Source organism: Dendronephthya gigantea, unplaced genomic scaffold, assembly GCF_004324835.1.
Source record: "Dendronephthya gigantea isolate DGI-Jeju-01 unplaced genomic scaffold, DenGig_1.0 000039F, whole genome shotgun sequence".
NCBI lineage: Eukaryota > Metazoa > Cnidaria > Anthozoa > Malacalcyonacea > Nephtheidae > Dendronephthya > Dendronephthya gigantea.
In genome coordinates, this window is record NW_021163049.1 from 487,501 (window position 1) to 504,994 (window position 17,494).

The window sequence follows — 17,494 nt, forward strand, 5'->3', positions numbered from 1 at the left end:
TTGCCAGTTGAGAGAGTGCTAGGCATTCAGTGGTGCATTGAGGTTGACAGCTTTGAATTTCGTATCCTGCTGCAAGATCGACCTTTGACAAGAAGAGGGATCCTGGCCACGGTCAGCTCAATTTATGATCCAATGGGCTTCGTGGCACCCATCATTCTGACAGGAAAGAGGATACTGCAGAATCTATGTCGTGACAAGCTAGACTGGGATGATGAAATTCCTGACAGCATAAAGATGCAATGGGAGAGATGGCGAAAGGAGTTGCACTGTCTGAATGAATTGTCCATCCCCAGATGTTACAAACCAGTTGATTTTGGCGAAGTGACCTCTGCAGAACTCCACCACTTTTCAGACGCAAACACTGTTGGATATAGCCAATGCTCATACCTTCGATTAAAGAACGCCCAATGCAAGATACATTGCTCGTTGGTTATGGGTAAAGCAAGAGTGACTCCTGTCAAACCAATTACTATTCCACGTCTAGAGTTGACAGCAGCGGTGGTCTCTGTTAAAGTAAGCGAAGTGATAAAGGAAGAGCTGGAATATAGCATCACAAAAGAATTGTTTTGGACAGACAGTCAGATTATTCTCGGATATATTGGAAATGACACCAAAACATTCCATGTATACGTTGCTAACCGTGTTCAACAGATTCGAAGCCAAACCTCGAAAGATCAGTGGAGATATATCAACACGAGTTCTAATCCTGCTGATGACGGATCGCACGGTCTTACCCCCAAACAGATGTTGAAGAACCCAAGGTGGATCATGGGACCAGAATTCTCATGGAATTCTGAGGAAGATTGGTTGCCACAAAAGGTGCTGGATATCTCGCCAGAAGATCCCGAAATCAAGAAAACCTCGTGTTATGCCATAAGTACCGAAGAATCGTGGAGTCTTGCAAAGGCTCTTGAATATTTTTCGAACTGGCATCGCGCAAAATTAGCCGTTGCAGCTTGTCTTCGCTATCGACAGAAACTCTTGGAGAGAATCAAGTCAAAGAGATCGAAAGTGAACATTGATCTCAATAACCAAGACGAAAGAAAGTCTCGTAGTATAGCACCTGTGATGACAGAAGATTTACGGCAAGCTGAAATCGAGATATACAAGTCCGTGCAAACTATTCACTTTCCGACAGATGTTGAAATTTTAAAGATGAAGACAGATAAAAATGCTTATCAAGGTCGCAGAGCTGATTTATCTTCAAACCAGATGGTGCCAAAGTCGAGTCCGCTTTATCGTCTTAACCCCTTTAAAGATTCGGATGGTGTTTTATGAGTCAGTGGTTGTATCCAGCGTGCAACACTTCTTCCCGACGTTAAATTTCCCGTGATACTTCCAAAGAACGGACATGTTACTCAGTTGATCATAAACCGCTATCACGAAATAGTGGAACACCAAGGACGTGTTTTTACACTCAATGAAATCAGAAGCAACGGTCTTTGGATCATTGGTGGCTCTTCTGTTGTCGCACACCTTATCTCAAAGTGTGTATCATGTTGAAAATTGAGAGGAACTGTACAAGACCAATTCATGTCTGACCTACCTGAAGATAGATTGGAACCAGCACCCCCATTTACCTATTGCGCTGTTGACTATTGTGGACCGTGGTACATTAAAGAACGACGCAAGGAACTTAAACGTTATGTTGCACTTTTCACATGCATGGCCTCTAGAGCGATACATTTGGAAGTTTCTTACACTTTGGAGACAGATTCCTTCATACAAGCGTTACGTCGTTTTATTTGTCGAAGAGCTCCGATACGTCAGATTAGAAGTGACCAAGGTACTAACTTTGTTGGTCCTCAAAAGAAGTTACGAGAAGCATTAGAAGAAATGGATCAAGATAAAATTCGCGGTGAAGCTCTTAAATTGAATTGCGACTGGATCGAGTTCAGAACGAACATCCTGAAAGCAAGCCATATGGGAGGAGTCTGGGAGCGTCAAGTTAAGACTGTTCGAAATGTGTTAGATTCCTTAATGCAGAAGAATGGAACTTGCCTGGACGATGAAGCATTTCGCACTTTAATCTGTGAAGTTGAATCCATTGTGAACTGCCGTCCTCTAACAGTAGACAATTTGAACGACCCGGAATCATTATCCCCTCTGACACCAAATCATCTACTCACAATGAAAACAAAGATAGTATTACCACCACCAGGCACCTTTCAGTCCGACGACAAGTACTCGAAGAAATAATGGAGAAGAATTCAACACCTAGCGAACGCATTTTGGATACGATGGAAGAAGGAGTTTCTTCAAAACCTGCAAAAGAGACCAAAATGGAGTAAACCTCTGCGCAATCTTCAAGTCGGAGACATCGTCCTGTTGAAAGACGACAACACAATCTGAAATAAATGGAAACTTGGAAGAATAGTAGAAACATATCCAGACGAGATTGACTTTGTTCGAAGTGTAAAACTCGCTATTGGAGACGCCTTACTTTCTAACAAAGGGAAAAGATTTGGAACTCAATCAATTCTAGACAGACCAATTCAAAAAGTAGTACTTTTAGTACCAAAGGAACATTAACAAACAATTATTATGGATACGAATTCATACAAATCAAGAGATTTCCGTGGGGGAGTGTGACCGCCACGTATAATTATACGTTAGGTTTAATTTTATGCATAATTAAGCGGTTAATCATGCATGCATAGGTTAGGTATATGTCGCAACACACTTATATATATTTTTTGTTGTTCACGTTGCTTGACAGTAACGAACGTTAAGTTAAGTAAGTTAAAGTGCACGTTCAATAAGCTTGAAAGCAAGTTAAGCCATTAAAGTGTAAGTAGCAACACATATTTACGTTGCCCGAGAATTAAAGAGAAGTTTATATGGTATCAGTAAATTGCTGTTGTCTAATCGCTTCACGGTGAACGAATATCAAAATTAAGTTACAAAATTGCTTTGCAAAATATATATATATATATATATATATATATATATATATATGTATATGTATATGTATATGTATATGTATATGTATATGTATATGTATATGTATATGTATATGTATATGTATATGTATATGTATATGTATATGTATATGTATATATATATATATATATATATATATAATATATATATATATATATATATATATTTATATACCGGGTGTCCCAGAAAAAAGTACTCCGGTTTGATTATTAATAGCTTCTAAACTAGCTAAGCTATTAAACTGAAATAACTTTCACTAGATAGAGGGAAGACTAACTTAGATTTTGATTTATTACAGTTGTATTTTACTTTAAAATTTACGGAGATATCAATGTTCAAAATTGGTAGCATATTTCTGGATGTGTCTAAATTATATTGATTAACATTTGATACGGCGTTTTTTGCATAATTTAGACACCTCCAGAAATATGCTACCAATTTTGAACATTGATATCTCCGTATATTTTAAAGTAAAATACAACTGTAATATATCAAAATCTAAGTTAGTCTTCCCTCTATCTAGTGAAAGTTATTTCAGTTTAATAGCTTAGCTACTTTAGAAGCTATTATGAATCAAACCGGAGTACTTTTTTCTGGGACACCCAGTAATATATATATATATATAATAATATATTATATATATACATATATGTTTATATATATGTTATATATATATATATATATAAAATATATATATATATATATATATATTTATATATATATATATATATACGCAATTTTTAATGACTGTTTTAATTAGGCTTGCCTTAGCACTATCATACGTAATACAACAGTAATGCATTGAGGAATTATAGCGGCCGGGACTTATATCTAATCAGTAGCTAATATTTTGTTCGTTTTTCCTTAAGTTTAAGAATATCTTTAATTCTCCTTGGCATACTTGCAATTGTCTTATCTACATATTCTTGTGAGCCAGACCAAATGTTCAGCTTAACTCTTTCGACAAATTCATCCCAGGACTGGTGTATAATGTTCTTCTGCAAGATTTCTGCTTCGATTCTTTTTCGAACAATATGGAATAAATTTTCAATCGGATTCAAGTCAGGTGATCTGGCTGGAATAACTTGCATGTTAGCTGCAATAGATTTTAAAGCTTTTTTCGCAGCAGCAGAGGTCTGTGAAGGATCATTATCCATTACAAATAATTTCGGTTTGGTATTATCGTTTTTTGTAATTTCAAATAGAATGGGGAAATGACAGTGTATAAAGCGTGCAAAATATGGGCCGTCCATCTTTACATATGGTTCTGTGCAAATAACACCGTGCTCATATGCCATAGCTACAAGCAAATGCAATCGTTTACCGCCAGGAAGTTCTTTACTGCCTTTGGTAGTTGATAGCAATCCTTTGCTTCTTTCCGCCAAACACGGTTTTTCGGTTTGAGCAGGTCACTCAGTGGATTGCTTTTGTAAATGAAGGAAACACCATCCAAATAGAAAGCTACATCTGACGTCCAATAATCTTCATGTTTGGTTGCCATGGTTCACACAAATTTTCGGCGTATTTTTAAATCTTTATTCGTAAGAACACCTTTCTTTCGCCTGTGATAATATCCATATCCTAGCAGTTCCACATCCCGAAGAAATGTTCTGTAAGTCACGCTTGTTGGTGAAATGCCGCTACATTGAACTACCTTCATAACTGTGCAGTTTGGACTTCTTTCGTGGAGTTGCATAATTGTTCTCTTCAGTTTATGTTCATCTTGTTGCATTAATGTTCTTTTTCGACCTTGGCGAGACTTTTTTAACTTATCGCTACCTTTTTTTTCATTTCAAAGCTTTTAATGACTCTAAGCACACTTGACTTTGACATGTTTGTTTCTAAAGCAATTTCACGATAAGAATATTTGAATTTGCGCCTTAATAAGAGTGCTAAAGCTCGTTGCTCTGGGGTTAAGTCATGAATTTGTGTCATGTTTGTACGTTGAAATGAAAATATTGTCATGCAATATAATTAAAATTCGAATTTATTCGATGTTTAATTAGCTTAATTGCTTCTTAATACTTGCTAAAAATTTAATTAAGTTACAATGCTTGGTTTTAAAGTTACAGTCTTTTAAGTGCCCGCGGATAACGCAATAAAATACTCGGACAATCAGCAACATAAATATTGGACTGTTTAGCCTGGAAAGGCAACATTTTCTCCCTTCCCCCCTTTTTCAACGTTGTATGCCGAAATAAACCCTTTACGGGGCAAGCCATTGCCTTGGATTTGTTTGCCAACAGTTTTTTCACCAGAAAAAACCAGGTTTTTTTCACCAGAAAAAACCAGGCGGTACGCAGAATCTTGCGTAGTATAATAACTCTCAGATTGGTCGGCAGGTGCAGTATTTATACTAGCCAGATTGACCAATCTCGCCAATCCCGAGTGCTATTCAAATTAGCTAGAACAAGTCTATCGTACAGCAACAAACACGCTCAAAATGGCGGTGTAATAGAACAAACCACAAATATTACAAACCAATTCTGTTCATATCAGAATATAGATGTATGTAGGCAGTGTACACATGCATAATTTTGCATTATGCAAGTTTATGTTGCTGGTGGGAATAAGCAAATAGCACTGGTTCATCCAGGCGTTTTTCAAGACTTATCTGTCCACTCCTGGTGTACAGTGTTAAAATTAACTCAAATACTATATTTCCATGCTGAAAATATTAGAATTTGTTAAAGTAGAAATTGCACTGAAAAAATTTCCTTTCACAAGACAGTTATTATTTATTGAGAGAGGGACCAGTAATTAATTATACAATATTTCTAGTTTCTACTACCTTCAACCTTCCCCATATTGCCAAGCGTATGCAAATATATTACGGAAAACATATTTGTAATTTGCAAACTGTCTGATTTTTCTGTAGATAGTAAGATAAACTAGAACTTACTATTACGTCACATTTTACTAAATGAGAGAATATGGCATAGATTCGAATCCATGCTAGTGTATTTACTATGAGATTGGAACGTAAGATTCCAATGCGATCCCAGAGTATAATTAACAATACGAGTGTAACTGGAAATGAATGAAGATAAACTAGAATTCCAACTATGAGATCACATTTTACTTAATAGAATTTGGCATAGATTCCAATCCATGCTAGTATAATTACTATGAGATTGGAGCGTAAGATTCCAAGGCCATCCTATATTATAATTAACAATACGAGTGTAACTGGAAATGAATGAAGATAAACTAGAATTCCAACTATTGGATCACGTTTTACTTAATAATAGAATTTGGCATAGATTCCAATCTATACTAGTATAATTACTATGAGATTGGAATGTAAGATTCCAATCAGAACCCCGATTATCATTAACAATACGAGTGTAACTGGAAATGAATGAAGATAAACCAGATCTCAACTATTGGATCACGTTTAACTAAATAATAGAATTTGGCATAGATTCCAATCTATACTAGTGTAATTACTATGAAAATTTCCTTTAGGAATTTCAAATTCCTATAGGAATTCCTATAGGGCCAAGATATTCCTATAGGAATTCTGATAGGACCAAGATATTCTTTTAGAAATTCCTATAGGACAAAGACATTGCTATAGGAATTCCTATAGGACCAAGATATTGCTATAGAAATTGGAATAGGATAAAGATATTCCTATTCACTATTTTCACTAAATCCCATAATACTATGCACCTGTGTAGTTTTGTAAGGGCTTGGTAACCGCTGGGGTACAATGGGGTACCATCTTGATTGCTGTGCATATAGCATCATGGGATTTAGTGAAAATAGTGAATAGAAATTCCTATAGAACCAAGACATTCCTATAGAAATTCCTATAGGGCAATATATATTCATATAGGAATTCCTAAGGACCAAGATATTCCTATGGAAATTTCTATGCAAATATGCCAATAATTCCTATAGGACTAAGAAATAACCACAGAAATTACTATAGGACCAAATTCCTTGAAAATAACTTGTTAGAGGCAACAAATCTTAAAAACATCACTCCACGATTATTGCACTGCAAGCATTTGTGACACAGTAAGCTGTACAGCCTTTTCTTTGCCAACACCAAAAACTCCATTTGCAAAACATACATCATTAGAGAAATGTTTTACATCTCTCAGCTTCTCAAACAGACTGTGGACATATGGACTAGTTTCCTCAGTGAAACATTCTTTTGCCAGTTGAGGAATCTTCTTCGATAGCATGTAAAATTCAACAATTTGCTGCGGGACATGCTGGGTTCCATGGAACATCTTTTGCAAAACATGGTTGTTGGACTCAAACATGAAGGCTGCAGATGACCATAGAGGACCGCAATTTCTAACCCACTCAGCAAGGTGTACCAATTGATGCATGTTGAATGTACTGCTTTTTAGACCATAAAAAACCTCTGTTTGGATTACAAATTTGGTCAAACAAACTTCTGCAGAATTGATAGCTTCACTATTTATAGAGTCACCAAGAAGACAGTAAACTCCATACACGAACAAGAAGAAGTGTTTCAGGTATTGTGGAGGTAGTATGCCATGGAGAACAACCAAACTATACAAAATGAAAGTTCTCCACTCCGATGCCTTCCAGAACTTTCTATCGCCAATTGATCTTGGCGCACGACTAATTTCAATTGGCACATCAACAGCTTGCAGCTTGTTGTCAATTTCCTGCTCTCTTGTACCAATGTAGTAGCTCTGTCCATGATGTTTGCTATCCATCCACAGGCTTACAAATTGACGAGTGACTCCCAAACAAACACAATGCATGAAGTCGACTGCAACGCCTCTCACTTGGTCAAATGAGGGAGGAACTCCAATCACAGATGTACCTTTGACTCCTTTAACATCATCAACATTGTGGATTGCGTCAAGACCATACTTTATTTGGTTTTCAGTTATGCGCATAACCGGAGGGCCCCTATAAGGGTAGTATCGTGTTGGGGGGCAAACATTGTCAATTGTTTCACCGGGAAATTCACACCAATCGCAACCATGTTTTCCGTTAAACTGCTTCAAATTTCGTACAATAGCTCTCGCTGGCGAATCTGCAGAAAATACATGTGCAAAAACCTTTCTTGGACGAGCTTCATCTTCAAATATAAACCCGTTAGTCTCAAGTTGCATGCAATCGTCAGTGAATGGGGTTAAGAACGTGTTCATTGCAGGCTTTTTGTTACCAAACCAGAGTCCGTTAAGAAGGACATTCTTTTCTCGCAGATGTGGAGGAAGTTCATTCACAACACTCTGAATTGGCCAGATTGAATAGTTGGAAGACTCAAAAATAGGAATGCCATCTGTGTTCCAAGTTAACGACAAGTGGTTATGTGAGAAATTATGTTGCTCTACCAACTCATTGTAAAGTTTCCCTGAAGTAATATCAGAAATTAGGCTTGCATCCATGTTCTCTGGAATAGTATGGTTAGTCAAATAGGTTTCCCTGAGCTTCTCATCACGTAGCAAGTCTTTAATCTGACTTTCCATTGGCAAATATAAAAAATACTTGCGATTTTTTTTGCACTCTACAGCATCAAATCTTTCATTGCAAGAATCACAGTTCCGTTCAACAGTGCTCTTGCAAAAATAAAACAAGCATGACGGACAATAATAGTGAATCTAAAAGGGAAAAGAACTTATTTACTTGTACTGAACAAAAAGGTACATGAGAAAATGGGTGATCAATGATTAACCTGAGTGTATTACATTTTATTACACCAAATAATGGGAAACATTGTATTCAAATATTCAATTACAATAAAAATGACTTGCATAATTGGAAAACGTACAAAAAACCGCATAGAATATTTTTAATCAGACTGAGTTTTTTTATTTTTCAAATATTTTTCGTCTTCGAGTTTTTTGAGATTTCAAATGTGAAAATTTGACCAAAATGTCATAATAGAGATTGAGTTCTAGGTCAAAAACACGTTTTTGACAGGATAAAACTCGAAAATAATGTGAGATATTAAAAAAACTCGCACAATGGCCCACAGCCTAATATGATCTTTTTTATTTACCCACAAGCCAACTACACCTACTCACGAGTTCCAACTACACCTACTGTGGCATAACCTGAACATTAATAGTAAAGCACAATCATGTGACAGCAATACAATAATTATTACCTGAAACACTCCAGTATCAAATGCTTTAAAGAATGTGTACTTTGTAGAAGGTATTGAATTGGGAAGAAGAACATTCAACAGGATCAACAAATCATTAAGAGCCTCATGTGTCAAATGATGCCGAGTTATATATGACAAAACAAGAAGAAGGCATTCTGCTGTGGTCACATTTGCCCCTTGATACAAAGGAATGCTTTTGTTGAGTGGCCTCTGTTGAGTAACCTAAAAAAAAGATAGTATGTTTACAAAAGGTCTATTGTGACCAGCCCAGGTCATGACATGGCCAGGTCTTTCTCCTGACCCTGCCTATTTTGTGGTTAACCCATTAAATGGCAGAGCTTCCCCACTGACAAGTAAAAATTGTCTGGCGTAAGATTAGTAAAAAAAAGGAAGTAGGGTGCCTTGGGGCACATTGCCCACCTAATGGGTTAGTTAGAGAGATTGTCAGATTTTGTGGTTAACCAATTAAGTGGCAGAGTAGAATTGTCTGGCATTAGACAAGTAAAAAAAATAAGTAGGGCACATTGCCACTTAATTGGTTAAACACAAAATCTGACAATCTCTCTAGTTAACCACAAAATCTGACAATCTCTCCAGTTAAATAAACAATTCCTACCAGATCATTGAATGGTATTCCAGCAGTTGGTATCCCAGTATCTTCTTCAGTGTCATAAATAACATCTCCATCCCATTGTGATATTTCACTTTCCCACGTGACTTGGATCCTAACAAAAGTAATTTAACTTATACTACATACATGGTAACGTGCGGATTGTTGGGCTACCTATGCCCACACTTTACATGTAGGTTTTCACAAGCCCCTGCCTGGAGTGTCTGCAGTTGTTGATGATGTCATGATTTTTTTGCAGACAGGCACATTTCAAAATAATTTCTAATAGTAAATGTGGCATGTATGCTTTAAATATACACTGAGCTTATATTCGGGCTGGTATATTTATTTTTATTCCAAAACCATCACCAGACTGAAAAAATATGTGAACTAATGAACATGAATAAATTGTTAACGACAGCCAAACTTTAAAACCAGTCTGAGTGATTGGCAACAAAAATTCATAGTTGTGGCATATGAATACTAAACATATGAGAATAATAAATCTACCTGACAGTCACTGTCATGTGTATCTTCACCATGATTTACAATGCTATGTTCGTGTTTAAAATTTATCACAGAATTTTTGTCAAGGTCTGAGTTTCTTTCGACAATATCACCATGATAAATTACATCCTCATCAATTTGCTCAATACGCCTTTTGCCCCTCTCATACAATGTGGATTTAGGAACAACTACAGTTGTATCTACCTCGTACTGTTTATAAGGCCCCCTAAGAGGCATTGTGCTTGTTTAAAACCAGTGTATGAGATAATAATTTCAAGATATAAATTTCAATTTACTATTGCGATAATGCCGATTTTGAAATTCTGAATGTCAATTATAGAAGGCAACTTTAGCCTGTTCGTGGGTTAATTTATGTGCTTACTCACAACAAGATTTGATTGGTCTGTTCTATGGCAACGCATCTGCTAGTAACCAATCACAACATCTGTATTTTAATCTATGCTGAATGGTAAATTCCCAACATTCCTTGCCGACGAGCAAAATTCAAGCACGTTTTCGAAATTTACGCTATGCGGTATTGCCTAGTTGACAGAAACATTTTAGCAAGAGCTCTTGAAAATTTGTGAAATAATCTCCTTTTTAAAATGAAGTTTGCTGTACTTGAGTTTTGTGAAGATCATAGTTGCGAAGTAGGTTCAACTAGCTGGATTGTGAATCGAGATGAAACTGCTTTCAACAACGAAGTTTGGCTGTCGAACACAGAAGTAAGAGTAGACTATGGCAAGCCATACTGGACAAAAGCATACCGAGAATTGTAAATGATAGTCGAGAAGTGCACACATTAGTTGAGAATTGAATACTATTGTTGAGAAAAGTGCAATCAATACCCCAGAAATTTGTACGTGACGCTTGAGAAGTGTGCACTATAGGTTAGTAATGCATACAATGGGTAAGAAGTGCACGCAGTGGTTGAGAAGTTGCACGCGATAGTCGAGATTTTCGCCTGTCCTGTGGGTCAGCGGTTACCAATAAAAAATCGGATATCTCCGAACATATTCGTCGTCGGTGATCGGAAAATGTCGATGTGGCTTTGATAAAATGTGTACTAGTCTAGCGCCGTTTTACGAATTTTATTCAAATTTCAACAATGTCCGTCGGTCCTCGAGCTTGTTGTTCATGTTACTGAATTAATATGGCTGAAGGAAACCGTATAAACCAAGACAGGGAAGTGATAAGAGAACTATTTTCAAGAATAACAGAGTTGTCGAATGCTATACAACCAAGGCAAAATCAAACGCAAAATGCTGGTCATAATAATGGCCAAAATGAAGTGGAGGCAGAAGTAAGATGCGTTTTTACGAGTCAGAGCTCCAATGGTCGAAGTTCAGCGTCCAATCAAGCAACTACCTCACCTGGGACTGGCAGTCGATATCGACCTTATGCCGTGCGGCAGCATTTTCCCCAGCGCCGCAATTCATCATCTACTGCTCGGAAACGCAAAGCTAATACAGCCTTAACCAAGCCTTTTATGCGAGATTTGATTTTGCTTAGTGGTCCACGTGACAATATTGTTCCGAGGCAAGAAACTCGTCTTGCTCTGATGGAAAGGGGACATATTATTTCTGGAGTTCAATTCACTAAAGGGCAGACATCTATGGAAGTTGAAAGAACAATCTTAGAGTCATTTGATGAGAAGATACCGCTTGGAGTGGATATCGAATTACTGGTATCTGTCCACTCCTCACTTGTTGTTCCAGCTTTGGCACCAACACAACCTGGAATAGATGGTTCAATCCTTCAACGTTTATACAGAGGTAAACCTGTCTATATTTGCCCAAACCAGCAATTAGTGGAAGATTTGGGACCTATTACATCATTCCAGGTATTTATCATTCGTATTTGACCAACCTGTTAAAACAGCCTCAGTCTCACACAGCCTCATGTGTAAAATTGTACAAATTATTTAACAATTAAGGCTTGTAATCACCGAGCCTGAGGCAACTAATTGTTTTAAATGAAATATAAATTTCAAGTTGTTTACGAATAATTAGTAATTATTTGAAATTTCCTATTTGAAATATAACAACAAAAAGATAAAGTCACCAGCCAGTGACTATCACTTCAAAAACAGTGAGTCTTGCCCAATCAGAATGCAGGGAAGTCAATAGTCAACTTATACTAATTAATTATAGGTTTAGTGGTAGTCTGTTAGGTGCATTATTACACTCTAATTGTTACGTTTTTAGTAACATATTAAACTTTATTTTATGCAGTCAAATGTGATTGTATGTTTTTAATGTCTTCTAGAAATCCTAGATAAATACTATTTAGACATGTTATTGGGTTTTTTCCAGGATAATGCAGATCAGGCTGTTGACATCACAACAATCATCACAACATCAACTTTGCCCAACACTTTCCATCATCAGTTACCTGTTTCATCACCTGTAACTAGCACTTCATCATCTGAGAACTGTGGTCAAAGTTTTAATGCAATATCAGTACCACAACCCCCTACCAATGGTCAACCAGACCCAAGCCTAGCAACTAATAATACATCCCCAGTAGTCCTAGAAAGATCATCCAATCTTGAAGATGAAGCAAATGACATTGTTGACAACCCATGGCACGATGATATACTTGATGGTATAAAGATATACATATTGTATGCTTGCAGAGTATTCTAAAAAATCTAAAAAACGCATCATTTTTTATCTTTGATTATAATTATATATATGTCAATTGGATTCTTTGAATTTATCATTGCTCTGACTTTTGTTTATGCTTTATAGTAAATTAATGTGAGAACATATTTTGTAGATGCTGATCTTCAGTTGATATCAATGTATACTTCGGAGATTCCTAAAAGAATAACTGTTCATCGGAGTACAATTCGCAAGGATTTGATAGAGATTTTTTCTGATCCAGCCATCCTCGATTGGTGTCTTGATGTAGTGGTAATTGATCACCGTGGTGAACCAGAATCAGGAAAAGGCAAAGGTGTTGTCCTGGATGTGCTCACTCATTTTTGGCACGAGTGTTTTATTTCACTTACTGTGGGTAGAAAGGCCAAAATCCCGTTTATTCGCCATGATATGCAAAAGCGAGAGTGGGAGGCTGTGGCTTGTATACTGGTCTATGGGTTAAGAAAGTACAAATACTTTCCCGTTTAGCTTTCATTTCTATTCATTGCCTTATGTTTATAGCAGAAAATGCGGATGCAAATTCAAGACCATGTTTCTTGCTAGAGAAATTGGTCGATATTCTGAGTATTGAACAAGAATTTCTTTACGAAATTGTCTCAAGTTTTCCTTTTGGCGAAGGAAGAAACCTGACACCATTATTGCCAAGCATATAATGCATTTCATAAATAATTTATGAAATGCATTATATAAAATCATTAATGGTCATTTAAATTATAATGATAAATTATAATTAATTTAATATTTTGTGTTTTTTTGATAATTATAATTCATAAGCCAGTTGACCAATAATGATGCAAACCAAATTTTTTCTTATAATTGATTTATGAGAATATGACTACACTTAGCTAGTTCTTTCACTTATATTACCAAACTATATTATAATATTATATAGCCACTGGAACAACAGCAGCAAGTAACACCCACTGTTGAAAGCCCTTGGCCACAATTGTCCAGTCTATTCAAAGTGAAAAAAAAAATTAAATCAGGTTATGTGTTTTTGTGTCTTATTTGCTGCCCAAAGACACAAACAGTTTCAACAAATCACACTTCTTCAAGCAACTTGAAAACGCATTTGTTGGTAAGTTAGCAGCGATGCCAATATTGATCATATCTTTTTTGTGGCAAAGCTTATCTTCGTAGTTGGTTCATAGTAAGTTTATCGTTTTTTAGAGAAAACATCCTCATAAAGTCGAACAATATACCGAGTTGATGAATACGGCAAGGTCATCAAAGCGAAAAGCAAGTGCGTTTGAGGTTTCAACAAAACCAGCTAAACAATCCAAGCTTAATCTCAATTCTGTAAACAATGTGAGCCAAATAACAGTCAATTCAGCTATCCTTGAGTTTATTTGTGGCGCGTGCATGCCTTCTTCCATTGTTGAAAACCCATCGTTTCGTTCACTTATTAAAACCTTACAACTAAGTTGCACCGTGCCGACTCGCAAAACAGTGAAGTTGAAACTTCATGGCATGGCAAAGACAACAAAAGAAAATCTTTGCAAGGAATTCTTAAATGTCACTCATATAGCAACAACAACAGACTGTTGGACATCCAGCGCAAAGTCCTATATTGGCGTGACAGCACACTGGTTCAACAAAGATCTTAAAAGGCAGTCAGCAGCTCTGGCCTGTAGACGCCTTTGGGGCAGCCATTCATATGATTTGTTGGCAAATTCTCGGAACGAAATTCATTCAGAATACGGAATTCGTTCTAAGGTTTGTTGTACGACGACTGACAATGGTTCTAACTTCCTAAAAGCTTTTGAAGTGTTTTCTTGGCCTGAGACAAGTAAAACTGACGAAGCTGATGATCATGGTGACAATATAAATGAATTGGATGATGATAGTCATGAATTCAATGCAGTAAAAATTGACAATATATTAGACCTTCACACAAGAGCAGACGAAGAATACAATCCTTTTCCCCTTCCTCCACACCATCGATGTGCAAGCCATACTCTGAATCTTGTTGCTACAAGTGATTGCAGGCAAGCATTTGATAATGCCACCTATAAAAAGCACTATCGCAGTGCTTTGGCCAAATGCCAAGCATTATGGAATAAGTTTGGGCGTTCTGCCAAAGCTAAAGAAGCAGTTGAAGAGCTGTGCGGACTTCTATTGATACGTCCAGTGGCAACAAGATGGAACTCGTTGTTTGATGCTATCGAACGCCTAATGCAAATGAAGAAAACAAAAGGCGAAGCGGTCCTGGATACCCTTTGTGACCGACTGGATGTGCCTCGGTACGTTGTATGCCTATGGCCATTCTTTAGTTGCGTATTTAATGTTTTTTTTTGACAAAATTCAATTTTCTCTGTAACACTGTAAAATCTAAAATAAATGCTTCTGTCATGTATTTTATATTTTTGAAACTACTAGTACCTAGTTATTACATAATTGGGGTACTTTACAGTTTACCGTACCCGAGCAATTCAACTATTTGATTGCGTGTATTTTGGTGGCGAGTTTTTTTTATTTTATTGCGTGTTGATGGTATATGCGTATTCAGTGATTGCTCGGGTACAGTAAAGTGTAAAATTTTCCAAAATTGCTAATTCTGTTTTAGTTCTTTTCAAATGTAGTTTTAAAGCCAACGAAGTGACTTTTTTGAGTGATTATGTCATGATGATGAGACCTGTATGTCAAGCTTTGGATATCTTGCAAGGAGATAAAGCGGTCTCAATGGGATACCTCATACCGACCATCACCATTCTAAGAGATAAGCTTATTAAAAAGAAAGAGAATGCATCCTGTGCTGCAATAGTTGCCCTGGCAGATGCCCTCATCAATGGTTTGGACCGTCGTTTTGCCCGCTACCTAAATAATGGAGAGATGATCGCTGCTGCTCTTCTCCATCCCTGCTTCCGAAAAGGTTGGCCTATTAATGACACACAGATGCAAGCAGGTAATTTTTACAATGCCATGCACAACTACTAACTATATAGTATATACCAATACCAGTCTTCAAAATTCTCAGTACGTTTTGTGTATACTGCATTTACAGGCTGAGAGTTTGCTTGATCTGTTTAGGTAAAGAATACATTTTAGAAAATGTGGTCACAGAAGACGATAGCAGCCATGAAAACAACAACAACTCCGCTATGTGTAACTCTAATGATTCTGACAGCGACGATTTCTTCGCAAGACAAAACAACACGGCCTGCAACAGCAAATGTGTGCTTATGGACTGGCTAAGTCGACCTCCATCAGAGCACCTGGTAGTCGAGGAATTCACCGCATTCAAAGCCCTACTTCCGCTCTTTATAGCCACAAACACTGGAGCCTCTGTGGAATGTCTGTTTAGCTCAGCTGGACGTATATTCCAGCCAACGAGGGTAACTTTAACGGACAGTAATTTTGAGAATCAGTTATTGGTGTTTTTAAATAAAAAGTGGCACTTCTGAGTTCAGACCACTCTGTATACTGTAAAGAATATAGTGCTTACACGAATGTTACTTTTCGTTTGTTGGTAGTCGTAGATGAATTTATTAAAGCTAGATATATAGCATAGCAAAATAGTTCGCTACATTTTTTAAGCAGTAGCTGTAGTCAGTAGCTAACTACTTTTTTTCAAAAGTAGCAGTAGTTGTAGCTGACTACATATTTTTGAAGTAGCTGTAGTTATAGCGAATTACAAAAATTTTGTAGTCAACCCACCCTTGATAGTTAAGTGCTCAGCCAAATCTGAAAAATAACTTTCTGTGACATATACTTCCTGTGACATTTTATAGTTGTCATATCAATTTTTTTAGAAATACTAGACAAGTGCAGTCAATTTATTGCACAGAAACGTTTAAAGGTTGTTTTGAATTTCCTGTATGCAAATCGACGCACAGAAGCTTCTGCATATTAATTAATGTTTAATTTGCACTCTTTATAGAACTGCAATATTTTAACACATATTTATTGTATGATTTATTTATTAAATTATGGACAGATAGCACATCTATAGCAAAATAAATTAGTTGGAAAATGACTTGACTATTATCTTTGTTTTTATTCTGTTTTCCGTTCATTATTTCGAAAAGAGCTAATGTTGGGATTTCACTAGCTATAGTCTTCCTTTTTCCTGAGTTTTGCTTCATTATTTGTTACAGAAAGTTAATATATGTTTTGTTATTTGTTCCATAATATGTTTAATGTATGAAATCCTGAAATATTGGAATTCCTACAGGATCCTTTTGGATATCCTTTAGGAATTCTTATAGGATCCTTTTGAATATCATATAGGAATTCCTATAGTAATTCTTATAGTATCCTATAGGAATTCCTATATGATATCCCAAAGGATCCTATAGGAATTCCTATATGATATCCAAAAGGATACTATAGGAATTCCTATAGGATTTCCTAAAGGATCTTTGGGAAATCCTAAAGAATCCTTTTGGAAATCCTACTGGAATTCTTATAGGATCCTTTTGGATATCATATAGAAATTCCTAAAGGAATTCTTATAGGTAATCCTATAAGAAAAGTCCGAAAATCCTTTAAAAATTTCTATAAGAAATCTTATAAGATATTCTATATGAATTCCTACACGAATTTTTATAGGAATTCTTATAGGACTTTTTCGTAAGAGTGGAACGTAAGATTCCAATGCGATCCCAGATTATAATTAACAATACGAGTGTAACTGGAAATGAACGAAGAATTACTAGAATT

The 17,494-nt window shown here is 36.4% G+C and overlaps 1 protein-coding gene across 1 annotated transcript in view; it reads left to right on the top strand.

Moving 5' to 3' along the window:
- Positions 1-1,278, top strand: part of LOC114526520 — a 1,593-nt gene extending 315 nt beyond the window's left edge. The window contains exon 1 of the mRNA XM_028548132.1: positions 1-1,278. This exon is cut by the window's left edge and continues 315 nt beyond it. Within this exon, the coding sequence (XP_028403933.1) occupies positions 1-1,278 (1,278 nt within the window).
- Positions 1,279-17,494: the final 16,216 nt, after the last annotated feature.